We start from the raw sequence: 22,464 nt of genomic DNA, 5'->3' as shown, positions 1-22,464 counted from the left end.
GTCTTTGGTCTGTAGGTGAGGAGGTCTGTGTTTTTACTCTGTATGTAGGAAGGTCTGTGTCTTTAGTCTGTAGGTGGGGAGGTTTGTTCTGTGTTTGAGACTGAGGCTGATGGACAGGAGTTGAATCAGGTGCTCAGGACACAGAAGCAAAAGCAGTCGATTCAGAGGAACATGCTGAATGCTGTGTCCATCCCTACTGATGTTACCAAAGAAATATACAGCAGCACACATCGTACAACAGAGAAGACTTAGAGAAGACCTAAGAGACGTCACACCTAAGAGACGTGTGCCTGTGGTCCTTCTGAACACACCCACGTGGCTGAAGACCATTTACTGTTTTGAGGTGGGGTGATCTTGTCCTTAGCAAGCTTGTGTCAAACAACACAAAGGGACCAAATCATGTTTCTTAATTAGCCTCTGAATACACAAATGACCTTCACACCCTTCAATATAAGCCCTTATTGCTCTGCAGAGCAATAGAAAAGGCAACTTATGTGTTATCAAACAGGGTCCCAGGACCTGAATAAAGGACAAAGACACAAAACAATGGGGCAGCAGCCATGGGCTAATCTGTGCCTGCCCTGAGGGTGTGGGGGAGGGGAGAGAGAGAAGGAAAGAGGGGAGAGGGAGGAGAGAGAAGGAGGAAGGGGAGGGAGAGAGGGATGAGCAAGAGGGAGAGAGAGGGATGAGAGAGAGGGAGGGAGGAGGGGAGAGAGGGAGCTCAGATGACCTGTCTGTCTCTCTCCAGGTTCTGGGTGTCCCTGAAGAATAACACATTACCCAGACTGCACTCTGACTGTTTCCTATATTCACTTTTTATTTCATCTTAAGTCGTCAGATGAATTGTGCTTGAAATATATAATAAAACCCTTTATACTTTGTAACCTTTTAAAACTCTGTTGTTGATTTGAACACTGTAGGATATGTACTGATTCAGCAGTGAAATATATCATAGCCCCAACCAAAAAATCTGCTATCAGGTTGCATCTTGCTTACTGTATTATGGGTACTGTAATTTCTACAATCTTGATAATGCAGTGGGTGTCCCATATTTACCTTGAGTGGCTTCTAAACATGCAGCTGTCACAGCCCGTCCACACTTCCACACTCCCACCCTTCCACACTCCCACCCTTCTACCCTTCCACACTCCCACACTCCCACCCTTCCACCCTTCCACACTCCCACCCTTCCACCCTTCCACCCTTCCACACTCCCACCCTTCCACCCTTCTACCTTTCCACATTTCCACCCTTCCACCCTTCCACACTCCCACCCTTCCACCCTTCTACCTTTCCACATTTCCACCCTTCCACCCTTCCACACTCCCACCCTTCCACACTCCCACACTCCCACCCTTCCACACTCCCACACTCCCACACTCCCACCCTTCCACACTCCCACACTCCCACCCTTCCACCCTTCCACACTCCCACACTCCCACACTCCCACCCTTCCACACTCCCACACTCCCACCCTTCCACACTCCCACACTCCCACACTCCCACCCTTCCACACTCCCACACTCCCACCCTTCCACACTCCCACACTCCCACACTCCCACCCTTCCACACTCCCACACTCCCACCCTTCCACACTCCCACACTCCCACCCTTCCACCCTTCCACACTTCCACCCTTCTACCCTTCCACACTCCCACACTTCCACACTCCCACACTTCCACACTTCCACCCTTCTACCCTTCCACACTCCCACACTTCCACCCTTCCACCCTTCCAACCTTCCACACTTCCACCCTTCTACCCTTCCACACTCCCACACTCCCACCCTTCCACACTCCCATGCTTCTACACTTCAGGAGTTATCTAGAATTCTGAAAGCAAAGAGTGCTATAAATAGAGTTCATTTCCTGTCAGAAAGAAGCATACATGAACCTAATAACAAAACTGTCTTATATGAATTATATACATTTCTTTAATCAGGTTAATCAGTTTCATAAATTTCTCAAAGCTTTTTATTGACATTTTTACATCCACCATGACTTACATGTTTACGTCATGCTTTACATGCATTCATGAGTTTAATAGATTTCAGAAATTTGTAGTTGCAACTCATGAACTCAACTTACAAATGAACAGCTGACTCTGAGCTTGTGGGCCACTTGTAAAGTGATTTGTGAGTTATTTTTGGTGTTAGTACAGCTCTCTCGCTCTCTGGTGTCTCCTATTATTTACAAGCTGCCATTTTTTCAGGATAGACACTTTACAAATATAAATTCATATTCACAGCCACCAGGAGTATACTCCAAAAACTAGTTTCAAATACAGTTGCACATTTATGAATATGATAACTGCTCTTACAAATGAATAATTTCCACCTGTCCTGAAATCCAAAAAACAGGACCCTAGAACACTAGAGTTCTAGACCACCAGAGTTCTAGATCACTGGTACCAATAACACTAGAGTTCTAGATCTAGAGCATTGGAGCCCTAGAGCCCCAGAGGACTAAAGCTTAAGAACCGTAAAGCCATATGGTCCTAAAGCCATGGAGTCCTAAAGTCACTCCAACCCTAAAGTCATAGATAGAGCTCTAAAGTCAAAGTGATAAGCTCTAAAGCTATAGTTGGTAGAGCCAGCATACTGTTGGTGGTTTAACTGGACATCTCAGTTTAACTCTGGTTTAACTGGACAACATCTCAGTATAGCACTGTTTTTTAGGTCTCATGAAGCATCCTGTTTGTCCTTATGTGTGTTTAGGTCAGCAGCAGGAATTCAGGAGTTTATTAAAGCAGAGAGAGAAGGAATGTGAGTCATGACTCTGCAGCTACTGGAGTTGAGTTTGTTTGTGATGGAATGTGACAGATTATCAGGAAACAGAATGGCCTCACACTGTTTTAGGAGTCTGCTGCTGTGATCATTCTACCAGATGGCTCAAAAGGTCATACAGTTGCATGAAGTCTCTAGTCAGGTCCTTCTCCACCAAACCTGGCAGCATGTACTAATTCTACTGAAAAGAGCAGTTTCACCACACAGTTATTCAACTCTGGGCAGTATGACTCATTACTGCATCATTAACTGCAGACAGTCCACATTCCTCTGCTTTATATCTAAATGTACACACACACACACACACACACACACACACACACACACACACACACACACATACACACACACACACTCGCGCGCGCGCGCGCGCGCACACACACACACACACACACACACACACAATCAATTCATCAGTCTACTTCCTGTTTGTTTTAATGTTGAACAAAGTGTGCATGGATAACAATAAAAGAATAGTTTAAATAAATATTTACGGACCAGACTCACCTTTGTCCATCCATGACATCTGATGAAGGTATCGTGGGCGGGGCCTGGGAGCTGGAGCGTGCCTGAGTAGACTGTTGGTCCACTTCCTCCATCTGTCTCTGATCCAGAACGGATGTCCTTCCTCATAGACTGAGGCCAGCCACTGTGGATTACTTCATCAATGTCCAGAGAGTAAATCAGACACTGTGGATTATTCCATGTAAATGTGCCATATTTTGTCAATTGTGATTTTTCACCGCAATCGAAATTTGTCCTCCACTTTTTTACCCATCTGTGCAGTTAGAACACACACTAGTGATTACTAGGGGGCTGTGGTGCACACGTGCCCAGAGCGGTAGCCAGCCCTAGCCTGGCACCCAGGCAGCAGTTGGGATTAGGTGTCTTGCTCAGGGGCACCTCAGTCATGGCCTCAGGTCTGGGAATCGAACCCACGACCCTCCGGTAACAAGACCAGTTCCCTACCACCAGTCCATGACTGCCCCATCAATGTCCGTATAGTAAATCAGACACGGTGGATTACTCCATCAATGTCCAGAGAGTAAATCAGACAGATCAGATTAATCCACAGTGTCTGATTTACAAACACTAACTGCTCAGAGCGTAATCAGATAAATGTCAGATCAACTAAGATGAACAAACTTACATGGTACATTTATTGCCAATTTGATTTAAAAGATTTTTTCTAATTGCACTGATACACCCAGATCTCATACTCTGAACTACAGGACTGAGAAACAGAAACAGTTTACTCATGAATTTTTAAAAGAATATTTAACAAGGTGAGCATCTTCAAAGATTTATTAATATAATCTTTAAGTAGCCTATTAGAAACAATTTGTGGGTAATCCCCATGCTGCAGGGCTGGTTTAGCAGCTGTGGGTGAAGATGCGTCAGTACATGTTCTAGCCTTGTGACTTCATCTTCATCATGATCACAGTCGTCTAAGGGCTCATAAGAAATGCCCCATACAAGACGATGTGTATTTGCATTCTGGGTCAGAGTGGTGGTTTCCCTGAAAATGACAGAACCGAAGAGACAAATTACATGTCACATAAACTGCACCAGCATATCTAAATAAGGGCATCTGCTAACAGACAAAATGTTTAATTCATTTAGTCACTTACAAGATTAAATCAGCATAAGCCATGTGTCCAGCTGAATTAAATGTGCATGCTAATTTTCTCAATGGAGTGTGTGCATGTGTAACGATACAAAGTCGGAGAGACGCGTGCAGATCAACAGGTCTTTTAATAGGTATACAGAAACGTAAAGTAGTCCTGATGACACAGAACTCCGGGAACAGGCAGGAGTATCAGGCAACCAAATCCGAGGGAGCAGGCTAGGAACGAGATACCAGGACACAAGCAGAAGTCGGAACCAGAACTGTAGCCGTGGAAACGCTTGGTATGCACACATGAGAACTGAGGCAATACTTCGCAACTAATGAAAAGGGAAAGGGGCTTAAATAACAGAGGAACAGACTTGCAGGTGAAATCAATAATCCGGTGATGATGATCTTATTATGGCACTTTGGGCTGGGGAGAGTGAGGAATTCTGGGTATTTGAGTCCAGTTGGTTGTGTGATGTGACAGCATGTTTATGTGTGTGTCTGCATGTGTCCATGCATGTGTGTGTGTGTGTGTGTGTGACAGTCAGCTGTGACAAAAGGGACCCTTTGAGAATGATAAGGCTAGAGAAAGGTGCCCTGTGTGTGGCCTGTCCTGCTTACTTACCCCATTGATTAGATTTAATTTATTGCAAGGTACATTTAAAACCTTTGAACAGGAACATGAGATGTTGAATTTTACATGTAATGAACATTGTTAATGGCTTTTGATGAACCAACTAGCATTTCATAAATACACATCACTTATTCATTTCTAGATATCTAGATGTTTACACTGTTATTTAGAGGATTTTAAGGGTGTCTGTCTACAGGGGCTGAGCAGGTGTGGTTGGGCGACATCTGTGAGAGTGAAGACACTGACTGTGATGTAAGAACAAATTATGGTATACTGAAAAAGTATCTTCTCAATATCACCTGCTTGCTGACACTAGTAGCCCATTTTGTCTTGATTTTATGTTAATTTACTTTTACGCAAAACATACGACCTGGGGACAGTTGTGCTTCACACTGTCACTACTTCATAGTGTCAGTGTTTACACAGTTGAATCCATCTCCACATGAGACACATGTGTACACATGTACACATCACTCATAATGTCTGCTACATACCATGTATCCACTATGTTGTGTGTGTGTGTGTGTGTGTGTGTGTGTGTGTCTGTGTGTGTGTGTGTGTGTGTGTGTGTGTGTGTGTGTGTGTGTGTGTGTGTGTGTGTGTGTGTGTGTTGTAAGAATAAAGCATGCTCATTTGCTTATTCAGCTGAATGGCATAACAGTGTATTATTGGCCAATAGCACCAGGCTTGACTACTCAATCTTTTTAATGACCAAACCCTCTTTCCCCTCATGCACCTCTATTTATCACCACAACATAGAGCTCACCACAGCCTCTACCAGCAATCTGTAAAAAGCCCTGTTACACATCACAGCAGCTGCACACGTGTGTTCATGAGACCACCATTAACTAGATTGGTGTTTTTCTGTTTGGTGTGAGAATGTACAGTAATGCACTGAAAGGTGAAGACCTTAATGTGATGGTGGTCGTCACTGAAACACCTAAAGTTAAATGGAGACCAGTCAACAACTAGTTTAAATACAACAGTTTAAATACAACCAGTTTAAATACAAGTAGTTTAAATACAAACTGTGTGGTGTGAGGACTGCTAATCACTTAAAATTTCCAGACATCAGTCAGTGGTATTAATGTTACAATATAAACTTAAAATGTATAAAGGATTTTATTTGAGGGTAAAGATAACATATGTATTCATAAATAAAGGCCTTACACTGGCCTTACACTGGCTCCCTAGAAAATGCAAATGGAAATGAGGAAAAAGCCCAACAGGAACACATTATGTCATCACTGCCCGCAGGGCGGATTTACACTGTCTGGGTTTGGGTTAACCTTCTTTCCCTGACTTTCTGAAATGTAGCGCCCCCATCTGGCTGATGGAGATATTTACTTTAAGTTGTACTTATTACATTCTCTACTTATGAGATACATTTGAAATACTAACCTGTCGTTGATGTTAATTAGCATGATTAAATTTGAAATAATAGCTAGTGGTTGTTTACCTAAAAACCAGCTCATGTTATGACAGCTGGTCTGTGGGATAAGTGGTGTGGCAGGTCTGTGTGGTAGGAGGTGGGGCAGGTCTGTGTGGTAGGAGGTGTGGCAGGTCTGTGAGGTAGGAGGTGGGGCAGGTCTGTGGGGTAGGGGGTGGGGCAGGTCTGTGGGGTAGGGGGTGGGGCAGGTCTGTGGGGTAGGAGGTGGGGCAGGTCTGTGGGGTAGGGGGTGGGGCAGGTCTGTGGGGTAGGAGGTGGGGCAGGTCTGTGAGGTCAGAGGTGGCGCAGGTATGTGGGATAAGAAGTGGGGCAGGTCTGTGAGGTAGGAGTTGGGGCAGATCTGTGGGGTAGGCCGTGGGGCAGATCTGTGGATTAGGAGGTTCAGCTGGTCTGTGAGATTGGAGGTAGGGCTGGTCTATGGGGTAGGAGGTGGGACAGGTCTGTGGGGTAGGAGGTGGGGCTGAGCAGCTGTGGTTGGGCTACATCTGTGAGAGTGAAGACACTGACTGTGATGTGAAGAACAAATTATAGTATACTGAAAAATTATCTTCACAAATCACCAGCTTGCTAACACTAGAAACCCATTTTGTCTTGATTTTATTTTAATTTACTTTTACGCAAAAACCACTTTTATAATTTCAATTATTACAACACTACTCAGAACGTAAACATCGGTAAATACATTTATGACATTTCCAGCCAAAAATACATGAGCATAACTTTAGCACTTTAAACTTTAAAGTCCTTGTTTTAGGACTTTAGGACCCAGCGGATGACAACGAACAGGCCGTCACATGATGGTCATTTTGCAAGTGAAAAACGGAACTGCTGATCGCCACATTATTACGCTTTATTAGACACAGTAGTTATAGTACTCAGGGTAATATTGTGGACTTTACAATCATACAAACAGTATGTAAAGTAGTTTACTTTACGCGATGAGCAACAGCTGTGAGAATCGTTGCGTTAACTAAACAGTTTCCCTCAGACATGAAGTCAAATATTGTTTTCGTTTTTGTAAGTTTGTGTTCAGCAGTCATGAATGTTTTGGTAAGTATGTCGACAAAAAAATCTAAAGATTCAGCACAACTCCATATATAATATCTCGCTACGTATTTGAAAGTGTATGTAAACACTTTAATGTCCGTTAATACTTTTGAGTTTTAATCTGCGCAGATTACACAGATTACCGAGTCCAGATTACAGCTCAAGATGTCACGTGTGTAACATTGAAATGTGTCCGCTTGTGTCCAAAGGCAGACGAGCGCTCCTTCTCCATAGATTACAAGAACAACCGTTTCCTCAAAGATGGAAAGCCTTTCCAGTACATTTCGGGCAGCATCCACTACTCCAGAGTTCCGCGGTGTTACTGGAAGGACCGGCTGCTGAAGATGTACATGACGGGACTCAACGCAGTTCAAGTGTAATTTGGTTGCCCGATAATGCACATTTTGCTTTTATTACATTGGGACCCAACGGGCACGGTAGTGTTTACCTTTTGACATTTACATATAGGTATGTGCCATGGAACTTCCACGAGCCTGTGCAGGGAATCTATAAGTTTGAAGGGGACAGAGATCTGGAGTATTTTCTGGATCTGGCCAACCAGACGGGTCTGCTGGTCATCCTGCGTCCAGGCCCGTACATCTGTGCTGAATGGGACATGGTGAGACATGTTAAATGATAACTAGTCATCACAGTGTAAGCACGTGCAACAGCTTCCATGGCACAATATGAGCTATGACAGGAATCCCCTGAACACAAAACATGCTCTATTATACTGAACATTAGTCCATGCAGTACAAAGATTGAAAAGTTTTTAAAGCAAGTTAGAGAATCATTAAATTTGTCTTTACAGTAGTGCATGTATATGTAACCCGTTGTGTCCTGCGCTTAACCACCACGCACTCAGTCCGCCTTGAGTTTCCCGCTGGCTCTGCGTTGTGTATTTTTTTTGGTTGTCGTAGGGGAAAAGAAGGGAGACTGGACACCAGACGTATTCTTTCAATCGCCGTGCAGTCGCAGCGGTTTTATTACCCGACGGTCTCTCTCTTCATAAAGCAATCATACAGCATCACTTCTCTCGGCCACCTTCACACAGTACAACACAAGACTTCTTTTACTACACTCACTAACCACAAGAATACTACACAGAACTACAAATTTTCAATATAAAACCATACAGCAATGTTTTTACCCTGGAACATGAATAACTAGCGTTAGCGTATTAGCACCGTGGCTGTACGTGACGACTCTTGGCGCTACACTTTCAATGTAATGCACTAAAACATACCATACAAAACGTCTTCAAATCAACAATATGATCTTTTATATCGAACCAAAACAGCTTTAGAACATAATAATAAAGATGTCTGAAGACGGATGGTTTATTTAAACCATTACATTTAGTTGGATGTTTCTCTTCACATCTTACCTTCACACAGTACAACACAAGACTGAGGCTCTACATTCCGGTTAGCCATTCACTACTGGCTGGGCAAAGCGCACCCTAGCGGCCAGGAGGGGGACTGCCGGCTACACCCACCCCTCCGTTGGGTGATGGCGTCCCCGCCGTCTAAGTAACAGACCTTCAAGAAGGTAGAACATACCCCGTGTCCCTGAGTTACATAAATCAGTTATTTAAAGTGTGCGTGTGTGTGTGTGTTGTGTATTCAATGTAGTGCTGCTGCCATTCCCCATTCTTGCCAGCTGCCAAATTTTCCGTCCTCTCTCTATCTTGTCCTCCACTGTCTCCACCCCAGAGACATGCAGCTGATACGACAGTCTATTCGGGGCTCGCCTGCTTCTTGCGGGATTGCGGCGAGGAACATCTCCACTGTCAGTACACCCATTCGTTTCTTGTGAGGTCCGGACCTCTTTGGTCATAGTCTCCTCTGGCTCTCTCGTAGTGAGGGTATCATTCTGACTTCTGCCAGAACAATCCTGAGCATCCAAGCTACCTCCCATGGCAATCAGGCTGTTGTCCTGCTCAGGGATATCACCCATCTGCTCTTCAAGTACCCATCTCCCCTCATGCCTTTCCACCTCGCAGTCGCTTGCTTCAGAGTCTTCACTGTCGCTCGAATCTTGCGCCTCATCCGCATTGTCCTGCTCAGACTCCATGGGAAAGAACATGCACTGAGTCATGAGATTCTGATGGACCACTCGCTCTACTGAGCCTTCTTCTGACCGAACAACATACACGGGTATTCCAGACTGCTTCTTTATGACCAAGTAGGGCTTCGGCTCCCATCGATCAGCTAGCTTCTGTCTGGTTTCGGTGTGGCAGACCTTGATCAGTACTCGGTCGCCTGGTGCAAATTGTCTGACCTTTGCTTTCACATCATAGTATTTCTTTTGAGCTTCCTTGGAATGTCTTGAGGAGAGATTTGCCTGCTCACAAGCATATTTGAGGCTGTCATGAAGCGTCTTGGCATACTCTGAGTGTTCACAGTAGTCAGTAGCTGAGGCCAAACCAAACACAAGGTCAATAGGCAGCCGTGGGTGTCGGCCAAACATCAGATAATAAGGTGTGTAGCCTGTGGAGTCATGACGTGTACAATTATAGGCGTAAGTCAGGGCATCAATGTATTCATGCCACTGCCCCTTGGACTGGGGAGGAAGTGTACCCAACAGGTTCATCAGGGTACGGTTGAACCTCTCTGTCATTCCGTTGCCCTGGGGGTGGTAGGGGGAGGTGTGTGTCTTTTGGGTACCTGTCAGCCTGCACATCTCTTTGACCACTGCACTCTCAAAATTTCGCCCCTGATCTGCATGAAGCTTGGCTGGGAACCCAAACTTGCAGAAGAAGTTCCTCCACAACACCTTCGCTACAGTTACTGCCCTTTGGTCTTTGGTAGGATAGGACTGCGCCCAGCGAGAGAAGTGGTCTGTTACCACCAGGATATTCTCAAATCCCCCTTTAGATTTCTCTACTGTCAAGAAGTCAATGCAGATAAGCTCTAATGGGGCATTAGTGTGGATGCTGACAAGGGGGGCTCGGAGACCGGCCGTCGGTGTCTTCCTTAGACAGCATCTTTCGCATTGTTCACACCATGTCTTGACATCATTGAACATCCGGGGCCAGTAAAATCGTTCTCTGACCAGAGCCAATGTGCGTTCCACACCAAAATGCCCTGAGTCATCATGAAGTGATGACTTAATGTAGCCACGGAACTTCTCTGGCAGCACTAACTGGCAGAAGGATCCTCTCTGCCTGTCCCCCACCTGCCGATACAGGATGCCTTCCTTCACCACGAGTCTCTTCCACTCCTTCCTAAGAAGCCTCTCATGCTCACTGCTCTGGCTTCTCGATGAACGCTTCGGCTTGGTGTACTGTGATTTGTAGTACAAGATGGGTCCAATCACAGGATCAGTTCTCTGAGCCACCCTCATCTCTTGTTTCGTCATGCTTGGTAGGGCGTCACTACCTACACTGCAAAACTGGCTTGCAGTGCTCATTGCCTCATTTGGAGTACAGTCTCTTTGCCTGGCATCAGCGGCTACTTCAGCATTCTCATGCTCTTGTGCCCACCTCTGGGGTGACGTGTCCACTCTTTGCGGGCATGTGTGCAGGGCCTCAGCTACTTCACTGGCTGGCATTCGTGATAAGCCGTCTGCATTGGCATTACACCCCCCCTGCCTATACCGAATGTCAAAGTCAAACATTGACAGTTGTGCCACCCAGCGCTGGCCTGTTGCATCGAGTCTTGCGGAAGTCATCACATACTTTAGCGGGTTATTATCGGTAAGGACTGAGAACTTGTGCCCATACAGATGATCGTAGAACTTTCCTGTCACTGCCCATTTCAAGGCTAAAAACTCCAGCTTGTGTGCAGGGTACCGTGTTTCAGCAGGACTCAAACCACGACTAGCGTATGCAATCACTCTTTCCTGGCCATTCTGAACTTGAGCCAACACTGCACCAAGGCCCACTAAAGATGCATCCGTCTGGAGCACAAAAGGTAGAGTATAGTCTGCATAGCCAAGCACTGGAGCTGTAGTAAGCTTAGTCTTTAAGGACTGAAAGGCATGCTCACACTCCTCTGTCCAGACAAATGGCAGTCCAGCTGCTGGGCTTCCCCTCTTGCCTCTTTTTTTCTTTCTCGGGTCGCCAGAGGTCAGCCGGTACAGTGGTGCTGCAATTGATGCGTAGCCTTCAATGAATCTGCGGTAATACCCCGCGAAGCCCAGGAACTGCAACACCTCGTGTCGGTTTCCTGGCACCTTCCATTCTGCCACTTTACTGATCTTGTCAGGATCAGTTTTAATGCCTTCACTGGACACCACATGGCCTAAGTAGCGCACTTCTCGTCTTAGCAGGTGGCACTTTTGAGGCTTCAACTTTAGGCCATATTCCCTCAGCCTGTTAAAGACCATCCGCAGCCTCTCCAAGTGCTCCTCAAAGGTTCTCGAGAAAACAACAATGTCATCCAGATAGATGAGCAAGCTTTCAAAGTTGAGGTCACCAAAGCAGCAGGTCATTAATCTTTGGAACGTTGATGGCGCGTTCTGTAACCCGAACGGCATCCGATTTGCCTCGAAAAGACCCATCGGTGTGCTGAATGCTGTCTTGTGCCTATCCGCCTCTGCCACCTCTACCTGCCAGTAACCGGAGGTTAAATCTAATGTGGAGAAATACCTAGCTTGCCCCAAGGCCTCCAGGGCCTCCTCAACTCTAGGAAGAGGGAACGCATCGCGGGTGCTGCAGGAGTTTAGTTTTCTGTAGTCCATGCATATTCTCAGGGAGCCATCCTTTTTTGTGACAACCACAATAGGAGATGCGTACGGGCTCTTACTTGGACGTATTACACCTGCTTCTTCCATTTCTGTGATGGCCTTCCTCACTGCCTGGTACTGAGATGGAGGTATTTTCCTGTAGGGTAGCCGGAAAGGCTTGGGGTCCACCAGGGGGATCTCATGTTTAACGACCGACGTGTGCCCATAGTCCAAGTGATGTTTGGAAAACACATCACTATTCTGTTTTACTACCTCTATCATCTGCAGGTATTGATTCTCTGTCTCGAAGCAGGCATTGCTGAGGTCTAATAAGGACACAATATCCTGCTCAGGCTCATTTTGGGACTGGTCTTGGGCCGGACATGTTTGGAGGGTGTGGACCTGAGAGCTGATTCTCTCTGTGCTCACCTCCTCCCCCCTCTCATACACTTGCGTTATGAGGGAGACTTCAGCTATGGAGGTGTGCGGATTTATTCTCATAGGTTGACCAGACAGATTCATTATACGAACAGGAACGCAGCCTTTTTTTACGTTTGCCAGGACCCGAGCGACAGCTAGGCCATCAGGGAGCCTTTGGGGAGATAACCCCTCAACAAGAGCAGTGTATTCCCGTCTTTTAGGGCCCCCAAAGACTCTACCGATCACATTAACTTCTTTCCCAGCAGGAATGACCTTTGCCCTCTGTCCAATATACCTCACAGGGCCCACCTTACCAGTCCCTTCCTCTGATTCTGTTCCCTCCATCTTCACAAGGGCAGAGTACCACTCAGGATGAGACTGCTGTACAACTGACAGGTATTGCCTACCAAATTCAGATTTCAGGTGTTCTTGTGAAGCCCGTATTATATTTGTGCCTATCAGCAGTGGGACTGAGGCTCTATAGCTACAGACTGGGACGACAAAGGCCGGTACTCCCTTGTATGATCTCTCCAGGAATGAGAGGTTGATATGCAAGATGCCCAAGTGAGGCACCCGTTGGCCCCCAGCACCCTCTATGGGAATGTCTGTTGGATGGGGCGTTTGAGAGCATAGTTCTGGATGTCTGTGCCAGAACTCATCAGTAATTGTGGTCACTTGCGACCCTGAATCAATCAGAGCTCTGCACATCATCCCATTCACTCTGACATTGCCTTCATTCGTTGGGCCAATTAGTGGAGTAGCATGTGAATGTTCCTTGTCTTTGGGGGACTCATGAACCATGCCCGCAGTCTCCCCTACAACCACGGGCTCTAGGCGTTTAACTGTTGGCTAGCTTGTCTTCCTCCCTGAGGCTGGTCATCACTGGTCAGCACTGCTCTACACACTCTAGCCACATGCCCTGCTTCGCCACAGCGGAAACACACTAAGGCTGCCTTGTCACCAGTCTTCGGTGCCACTGCACTAGATGGATGGGGAGCGGCGGCAATTTTTGACTCCAATGCCGCCATTCTGGTAATATGCTCCTCCTGTGTCAGGGCCAGTTTTTTTACCAAAACCGTCAACTCAGCTAGATCAGCATCCCGCTTTCTCACATACTCTGGTTTATGATTTTGCTCACTTGCTGCGTTTGCCACATGGACTTGGTTAATTGGCCTTTTCACTCTCGGCTGAGAGAGGGATTTTCTTGATTCCCTGGCTAGGAGGCGCAGTTCAGACTGGAGTTCCCGAAAACTCATGAGTCTGGGTTTCATAGGGGAAATACGCATGTATACTTCCTCATCATGTAATCCTCTCAGGAATTGACGAGTTAACTTTCCATCTCTGTCAGCAAAGGGGTAACCGCCATTTTGGGTTTCTTCCACCGTGCAAAGAATAGACTCTAGGGCAATGGCATAAGAGCATGCAGTCTCACCTGGCTTCTGCGATCTTTCGTAGAAGTCCGCAAGTGGGTCAAGAGACGACTGAATATCACCATACTCTGCCCTCAGTTCCTCAAATGCTCTCCTCGGAGACCGCTCATCTGCAGGCAAGTTCAAAACCAGCTTTCTGGCTTCTCCACTTAAATGTCGAACTACTGTAGCAAAGTCAATGTCCGGCGTAAGGCCTCCAGCATTCAGCAGATACTGCATGTCTCTTATCCAGTCATCCACCAAAATCTTGCACTCCACATTTCCACTAAACACCTGGACATTCTTTATTTGGTGTGTCTGGGTGAACCCACATGCTAGGGTTGGCCTACCAGGGTTTTGTGCTGGGAACCTCCACCCAGGTACTGCAGTTGGGGTAGGTAGATAATTAGCTGGGGGGGCGTGTAGTGCTTGAGCCTGGTTGGAGTAATGAGGAGGTGCGAAGTAGGCCTGCTGCTGACTAGGAGCTGTTACCAGATGAGCAGCATGGGGCACAGCCGGAGGTGAGTAGTAGGTCTGGTGGGCAGCTGAATGCCCTGGGTACTCAGCTGGGGTGGGCCCATGTTGATGGCTATACTGGAACGTTTGGATTGGTGGACTGTAATGAGGCAGTGGAGCAATAGCAGGAATGTGGGCATCAAATAAGTTTTGAACGGCTGAGCTGGCCGGTGGATTAGGGCTGGTGTGCGGTGTGTTCGGCTGGCTGGGCCGGTTAACCACGGGCTCGGGTGCTACACCCTCTATGATGCACACCACTTCGTCATGCCTGGGGCTACCTGAGTGCGACTGGGCCACATCCTGTCTGACAGAAAGCCATGGGGTTTCAGAGACAAGCCGCTGTCTTACTGAGGTTGGCCTGTAAGGGGTGCCACCACTAGCCATTTTTTAATTTTTATTTATTTTTTTTGATTAAGCTTGGGGGAGTTAACTTTGTACAGCAGGATGCTTGTATATATATGTGTGTGTATAGTGTGTGTCTGTGTGCTTTATGACAAAATAAACTAAAAAAATATATATATATATATATATTAGAATTTTTTTTTTTTTTTTTTTTTTTTTTTCCAGACCAGTAGCCTATAAAAACTTCAGCATACAAGAGCTACTACAACTGCCACCATCTAGTATAATACACCCGAATATTTATGGGCTTACCAGTTAAATCGCATGAACATCAACTATTTCTACATACAGGATCACAACCACTATACTAAACAAAAAAACGAATATTATTATTTTTTAAATCAAAACCAATAACAGAGATATCAGTTCAAAGGATATAGAAACCAAATCTGTGACTGCTGACTGCGATCCGGGTTGTCACGGCACCAAAGATGTAACCCGTTGTGTCCTGCGCTTAACCACCACGCACTCAGTCCGCCTTGAGTTTCCCGCTGGCTCTGCGTTGTGTATTTTTTTTGGTTGTCGTAGGGGAAAAGAAGGGAGACTGGACACCAGACGTATTCTTTCAATCGCCGTGCAGTCGCAGCGGTTTTATTACCCGACGGTCTCTCTCTTCATAAAGCAATCATACAGCATCACTTCTCTCGGCCACCTTCACACAGTACAACACAAGACTTCTTTTACTACACTCACTAACCACAAGAATACTACACAGAACTACAAATTTTCAATATAAAACCATACAGCAATGTTTTTACCCTGGAACATGAATAACTAGCGTTAGCGTATTAGCACCGTGGCTGTACGTGACGACTCTTGGCGCTACACTTTCAATGTAATGCACTAAAACATACCATACAAAACGTCTTCAAATCAACAATATGATCTTTTATATCGAACCAAAACAGCTTTAGAACATAATAATAAAGATGTCTGAAGACGGATGGTTTATTTAAACCATTACATTTAGTTGGATGTTTCTCTTCACATCTTACCTTCACACAGTACAACACAAGACTGAGGCTCTACATTCCGGTTAGCCATTCACTACTGGCTGGGCAAAGCGCACCCTAGCGGCCAGGAGGGGGACTGCCGGCTACATATATAAAAATACAACTTGCTTTAGAGATGCTTCAGTCTAGCATTAACTAGAACATATAAACACAGCATAGTTACATCTGATAAACAGCATGACTTTGGTGGCTGAGTAAGTTGTTTTTGACTGGGTACTAATAATGGCTGTTCTACCTGAATGGCTGTTTGCTTGCAGGGTGGTTTACCTGCCTGGCTGCTCCAAAATCCAGACATTATCCTGCGATCATCAGATTCAGGTAGTTTAACCAGACATTGGACTAGTCTGTGATATGTGCCAATCTCCTATAGATTACCCCAGTCTGTGATGTGTGCCAATCTCCTGTAGATTACCCCAGTCTGTGATGTGTGCCAATCTCCTGTAGATTACCCCCAGTCTGTGGTGTGTGCCAATCTCCTGTAGATTACCCCAGTCTGTGATGTGTGCCAATCTCCTGTAGATTACCCCAGTCTATGATGTGTGCCAATCTCCTGTAGATTACCCCAGTCTGTGATGTGTGCCAATCTCCTGTAGATTACCCCCAGTCTGTGGTGTGTGCCAATCTCCTGTAGATTACCCCAGTCTGTGATGTGTGCCAATCTCCTGTAGATTACCCCAGTCTATGATGTGTGCCAATCTCCTGTAGATTACCCCAGTCTATGATGTGTGCCAATCTCCTGTAGATTACCCCAGTCTGTGATGTGTGCCAATCTCCTGTAGATTACCCCAGTCTGTGATGTGTGCCAATCTCCTGTAGATTACCCCAGTCTATGATGTGTGCCAATCTCCTGTAGATTACCCCAGTCTATGATGTGTGCCAATCTCCTGTAGATTACCCCAGTCTGTGATGTGTGCCAATCTCCTGTAGATTACCCCAGTCTGTGATGTGTGCCAATCTCCTGTAGATTACCCCAGTCTGTGATGTGTGCCAATCTCCTGTAGATTACCCCAGTCTGTGGTGTGTGCCAATCTCCTGTAGATTACCCCAGTCTGTGGTGTGTGCCAATCTCCTGTAGATTACCCCAGTCTGTGATGTGTGCCAATCTCCTGTAGATTACCTCCACGCAGTGAGTAACTGGACGGCTGTGCTGCTCACCAAAGTGAGGTCCTGGCTTTACCAGAGAGGAGGGAACATTATCAGTGTGCAGGTACGGCCCATGCTGCAGTGAATACCTGGAGCAGCACATCCCCAAACTCAGAAGCACATTCATGGTGAAACACCCCTCAAAACTACTGTCAGAAATTCACATTTGGCCATCTGTGTTGTTCTGCAGGTGGAGAATGAGTATGGCAGTTATTTTGCCTGTGACTACAACTACATGCGACATCTACACAAGTTGTTCCGGTTCTTCCTGGGGGAGGATGTAGTCCTCTTCACCACAGATGGGAATACGGATAAAGAGCTGGTCTGTGGAACCCTGGAGGGTCTTTACGCCACCATAGACTTTGGAACAGGTAACTGCTTCACTGTGATTTTTTCACATGCAGGTTTACACATTCCAGCTGTGTACTGTCAGGGTCAGAGTCAACAGTAACCCTAGTGAAGACTGATCAATGCCACATGGAAGATCTGGAGCTCTTCTACACAACAGTGAAATGGTTCAAGTGTAACAATAGTAAAGGGTTCTGGTTGGGGTTAAGGTTAGAGGTTAGGGTGAGGGGTTAGGTTTGGGGTTAAGGTTAGAGGTTAGGGTGAGGGGTTAGGTTTGGGGTTAAGGTTAGAGGTTAGGGTGAGGGGTTAGGTTTGGGGTTAAGGTTAGAGGTTAGGGTGAGGGGTTAGGGTTGGGGTTAAGGTTAGGGTTGGGGTTAGTAAAACATGCATTATTATTCCCATTTGCAGTAGCACACAATCAGATCTGTTTGTTTCTGTTTAATATCAACTACCTTCCAGACACTAATGTAACAACAGCCTTCAGTCGCCTGAGGAGGTTTGAACCACATGGACCACTGGTGAGTGCTGATATTCTGTACATACCCTCTGATTATCCATCTAGGGTTAGGGTTTAGTGTAAGGGTTAGGTGTCATGGTTTATCTAGAGTTAGGGTTAATCTTATCATGGCATCACCCCACACCCAATTTGTTTATTGCTCCTTCTGCTGCTCAGTCTGTGGGGTGATGCAGTGATGAGGGGTGATGCTGTGATGTGATGAGGGGTGATGAGGGTGATGTGATGTGATGAGGGGTGATGCTGTGATGTGATGGGGGGTAATGAGGGTGATGTGATGAGGGTGATGTGATGAGGGTGATGTGATGAGGGTGATGTGATGAGGGTGATGTGATGGGAGGTGATGCTGTGATGTGATGAGGGGTGATGATGTGATGCTGTGATGTGATGGGGGGTAATGAGGGTGATGTGATGAGGGTGATGTGATGGGAGGTGATGCTGTGATATGATGGGGGGTGATGAGGGTGATGTGATGAGGGTGATGTGATGTGATGGGTGGTGATGAGGGTGATGTGATGGGAGGTGATGCTGTGATATGATGGGGGGTGATGAGGGTGATGTGATGAGGGTGATGTGATGGGTGGTGATGAGGGTGATGTGATGGGAGGTGATGCTGTGATGAGGGGTGATGATGTCCTGTCCTGTAAGCACATCGCATGCTGTGTTGCAGGTGAACTCCGAGTTCTACACGGGTTGGCTGGATCATTGGGGGGACCGCCATGCCTCTGTCAACATTCAGAACGTCAGCACAATGTTGGGACACATGTTGTCCATGGGAGCCAGTGTCAACATGTGTGTACTAGTTTATTCACCTTAGATGTTTCTATATCGGATTTTCAACAACATACATGTCAAGGGTGGGAATTTGAACGTGATAGGCCACACTCACAGATGCACAGATGAAGTTGTCTATACCAGAGACGAATGTTTAACTTCAGAGGATAAAGCTAATTTTAATAGTTTAGTAACAGTATGTGAAGTAACAGCATCCATGTTTTACTCTTCGCAGGTACATGTTTGAAGGAGGGACTAACTTTGGTTACTGGAATGGTACGTGGTCTATCCAGTTCAGCAGCAGATTACTGTCCTTAGCCACAGTTCTCATTTTTTCAGTTGCAGATTTTATGGGAACGTACTGTTCTGGTTGTTATAGATGTGAAAATGGCTGTATATCAGTTTCCAGTACTGCTCAGTAACTCCAAAGCCAGATGTTACAAAGCAAGACTGTGAATGTCTACAGCTGTGTGTCTATGTTTCACTGTCACTAATGTATCCTGCCAGGAGCTGATGACGACACACGGTTCCGATCTGTTGTGACCAGTTATGATTACGATGCTCCTTTATCAGAAGCTGGGGATCCCACTGACAAGCTGCTGGCCATCAGAGAGGTCATTAAGAATGTAAGAATGAAATGTGCGGAGATGCATAAAGGTGTAGTTGCTGAAAACAAGAATAAATAGGCACTAGGGTATAATATGCTGCCATAATCTCTTTCAATTTCAGTTTCGTGAAATTCCATCAGGGCCCCTCCCCCCAGCCACTCCCAAGATGGCATATGGGTTTGTGAATCTACAGAAGGTGTGCAGCTATGAAGCATCACCGTACCAAGATCACAGAACACCACAAGAGTTGTCATATGTGGATGTTCTGAATGTGACCTTGTAAAAATCATATAAATCTGTTTCATGCAGATTGGGAACATCAGTGGCTTGTTGGATACTCTGTCACCTCAGGGTCCGGTGCAGTCTCAGCATCTTCTAACATTTGAGGAAATGAAACAGGTAAGATGTTCAGAGGCTCAGGTGCCGAAATCAGTGTTAGTACACATGCTCTGTGAATAATAGTACATAGTACACATGCTCTGTGAATAATGACCACCAGTCTTCACATTAGTTACTCCAGAGTGTCTCAGCAGGTTCACAGCATTCACAATATTAGGCAGATGATCATGGCTGACCAGTGAGCTCTGAGCCAATTCAGATGTTTTTTGAGTAGTTTTCATTATTTGTCTCTCTTCCATTCAAACTTGCTGGCAGTTTAATGTAAAACAATCTTTGTATTATGCAAATATTTTCTTAATTTTAATAACGGTCCTTTGTACCTTAGAGGAGCAATAAGTAATTTTTTCAATGATTCTTCTTCAGATTATGAAAGAGCCATTATACTGACACCTAGTGATCTGGATCTAAGATCAGATATACAGATATATTTATAATGGCTTACAGTATTAACATTAACCTTTACAATAGTTCATATATAACAATAAGAACTGTAGACTTGCTTCCATACATGTGCAGAAACTTCTCAGCCTTGAATGTTGGTCAATCTGATGTAGTATTATGGATTCATGCTGTACCGGACAAAACTGCCACAGGACCTTCCCAGTGCCACGCCCCTAATCTCACCAGCCAATGGCATTCATGATCGAGCATACGTCTCTGTGAATGGGGTAAGCAGGATGATTTCTGCTGTAGTTATTACAGACGAGTTACCCAGAAGTAAACAGTGAAAAGTAGATGTGTCATGCTGTGTGTTTAAGAAATGTGTGAAATGCTGAAGGCCTGAAACAAGACACATGAAATGCACTTCTGTATTCAGCTTTTACAGATACACTAATCCTGCTCCATTAAGCAGAGACCACTAGAGTATTCAACGCACCAATAAACAGAAGCATGAATGACGTTCTCTTGATCTGCTTTAGTCAGGAAATCTCTAATGTTGTTGATGTTCTTAAGGTGACAGAATGCTCACGTCACAGTATCACCCCTCATCACTGATCTGGTGTGACTACAGAAGCTCATCACTGTATCAGTATGTCAGAGTTATGAGCTTTGTAGCGTACAGTTAGGCAGCTGGTCTGTCTCTCTGATGGCTATTCTCAAATTCTAATTAGATTTATCTTAAATTTATTCCAAGTTTCGCGACATTCTCGAAGCACTTAAACAGTTAGTAGAGGGAACCATAGTTGTTTGGGAAGGCGACCATATATATCTCAGTGTCTGCATAGCTGTGGTAAAATAGCCCAGTAACTTAGTCAGCCCCCCCAATACTTTACCGTCAACTTCATATGCTCCTCCCTACTGCTGTGGTTTTCCACACTATAACTACTGAACAAAACATGTGCAAGAAACCTGTCCTTGTGCCCAAAATTGTGTGAGCAGGTGTACCAGGGTGTGATGGAGAGAGACGTGACGTTAGTGGTGAACGTGACAGGACGGCTCGCGGACCAGCTGGACATTCTGGTGGAGAACATGGGCAGGGTGAACTTCGGGAGCAAGATCAGTGACCGTAAGGCAAGTGACAATTCACCAGATTATAGACACAACTCCACACAGGTATAAATTTGTTGTGTCTGTAATGCTCATAGGGCCTATTGGGGAACCTCATCCTGGGAAACGATGTGCTCACCGATTGGCTGATTTACTCTCTGGACATTGATGAAGTAATCCACAGTGGCTGGCCTCAGTCTATGAGGAAGGACATCCGTTCTGGATCAGAGACAGATGGAGGAAGTGGACCAACAGTCTACTCAGGCACGCTCCAGCTCCCAGGCCCCGCCCACGATACCTTCATCAGATGTCATGGATGGACAAAGGTGAGTCTGGTCTGAGATGCCACTCATGAGGAGGACTGGGGTTTGTATTAAGCATGCAATTCCCCTACTACTGATGAATGGAAGGGTATTGTAGGAAAGATTAGTATGCAAGAGGAAATTAATATGAAGTTTTGTGCAATATTCCTGCTCTTAGGGCCAGGTGTGGATTAACGGGGTGAACCTGGGCAGGTACTGGCCCCAGCGGGGCCCCCAGCAGACCCTCTACGTGCCTGGACCCCTTCTGAGTTCCACTCTACCCAACAACATCACCCTGCTGGAGCTAGAGGAAGCACCACAGCACAGCAGAGTTCTGTTCATGGACCGTCCACTGCTCAACACCACGGCAGCCCCACCCTGACACTCAACACCACGGCAGCCCCACCCTGACACTCAACACCACGGCAGCCCCACCCTGACACTCAACACCACGGCAGCCCCACCCTGACACTCAACACCACGGCAGCCCCACCCTGACACTCAACACCACGGCAGCCCCACCCTGACACTCAACACCACGGCAGCCCCACCCTGACACTCAACACCACGGCAGCCCCACCCTGACACTCAACACCACGGCAGCCCCACCCTGACACTCAACACCACGGCAGCCCCACCCTGACACTCAACACCACGGCAGCCCCACCCTGACACTCAACACCACGGCAGCCCCACCCTGACACTCAACACCACGGCAGCCCCATTTTGATGGACTCAACACCTGCACATATGCAAACACAGATGGCAAATGTAGAGAAAAGAGGAATGATGAACAATAAAAATGTGATGTGCTGAGTGAATAAAAACAATGCGTGTAGAAATGATCTGTATGATGAAGCAATGATGATCGCTTATTTACATCAGCTGGTATAAATACTAAAGCATACTAGTATACTAGGGTGTAA

At 46.1% G+C, this 22,464-nt stretch overlaps 2 protein-coding genes across 5 annotated transcripts in view; one reads left to right on the top strand and one right to left on the bottom strand.

Moving 5' to 3' along the window:
- myo10l3 (myosin X, like 3) overlaps positions 1-3,465 on the bottom strand; it is a 50,017-nt gene extending 46,552 nt beyond the window's left edge. Inside the window, exon 1 of the mRNA XM_077002124.1 lies at positions 3,293-3,465. Coding sequence (XP_076858239.1) covers positions 3,293-3,418 — 126 coding nt within the window. The 5' untranslated portion in view covers positions 3,419-3,465. The remainder of the gene's footprint in view (positions 1-3,292) is intronic.
- Positions 3,466-7,278: 3,813 nt separating this feature from the next.
- Positions 7,279-22,461, top strand: glb1l (galactosidase, beta 1-like). 4 transcript variants are annotated; one of them, XM_077002120.1, is made up of 17 exons: positions 7,279-7,534; positions 7,741-7,907; positions 8,000-8,150; positions 16,220-16,280; positions 17,075-17,169; positions 17,296-17,476; positions 17,913-17,971; positions 18,638-18,759; positions 18,977-19,017; positions 19,249-19,367; positions 19,471-19,545; positions 19,659-19,748; positions 20,303-20,416; positions 21,129-21,260; positions 21,335-21,562; positions 21,717-21,943; positions 22,263-22,454. In XM_077002120.1, exons 1-16 carry the CDS (start codon positions 7,475-7,477, stop codon positions 21,918-21,920), a joined length of 1,899 nt encoding a protein of 632 aa, XP_076858235.1. In that variant the 5' UTR covers positions 7,279-7,474; the 3' UTR covers positions 21,921-21,943; positions 22,263-22,454. The 4 variants fall into 4 exon arrangements, with proteins under 4 accessions (XP_076858235.1, XP_076858236.1, XP_076858234.1 ...); XM_077002121.1 differs by having other exon boundaries at positions 7,745-7,907; positions 21,717-22,461; XM_077002119.1 differs by having other exon boundaries at positions 21,717-22,459.
- The last annotated feature ends 3 nt before the right edge of the window (positions 22,462-22,464 follow it).

This window comes from Brachyhypopomus gauderio, chromosome 4 (genome assembly GCF_052324685.1).
Source record: "Brachyhypopomus gauderio isolate BG-103 chromosome 4, BGAUD_0.2, whole genome shotgun sequence".
Lineage (NCBI taxonomy): Eukaryota > Metazoa > Chordata > Actinopteri > Gymnotiformes > Hypopomidae > Brachyhypopomus > Brachyhypopomus gauderio.
This window is presented reverse-complemented; position numbering and strand designations above follow the sequence as displayed.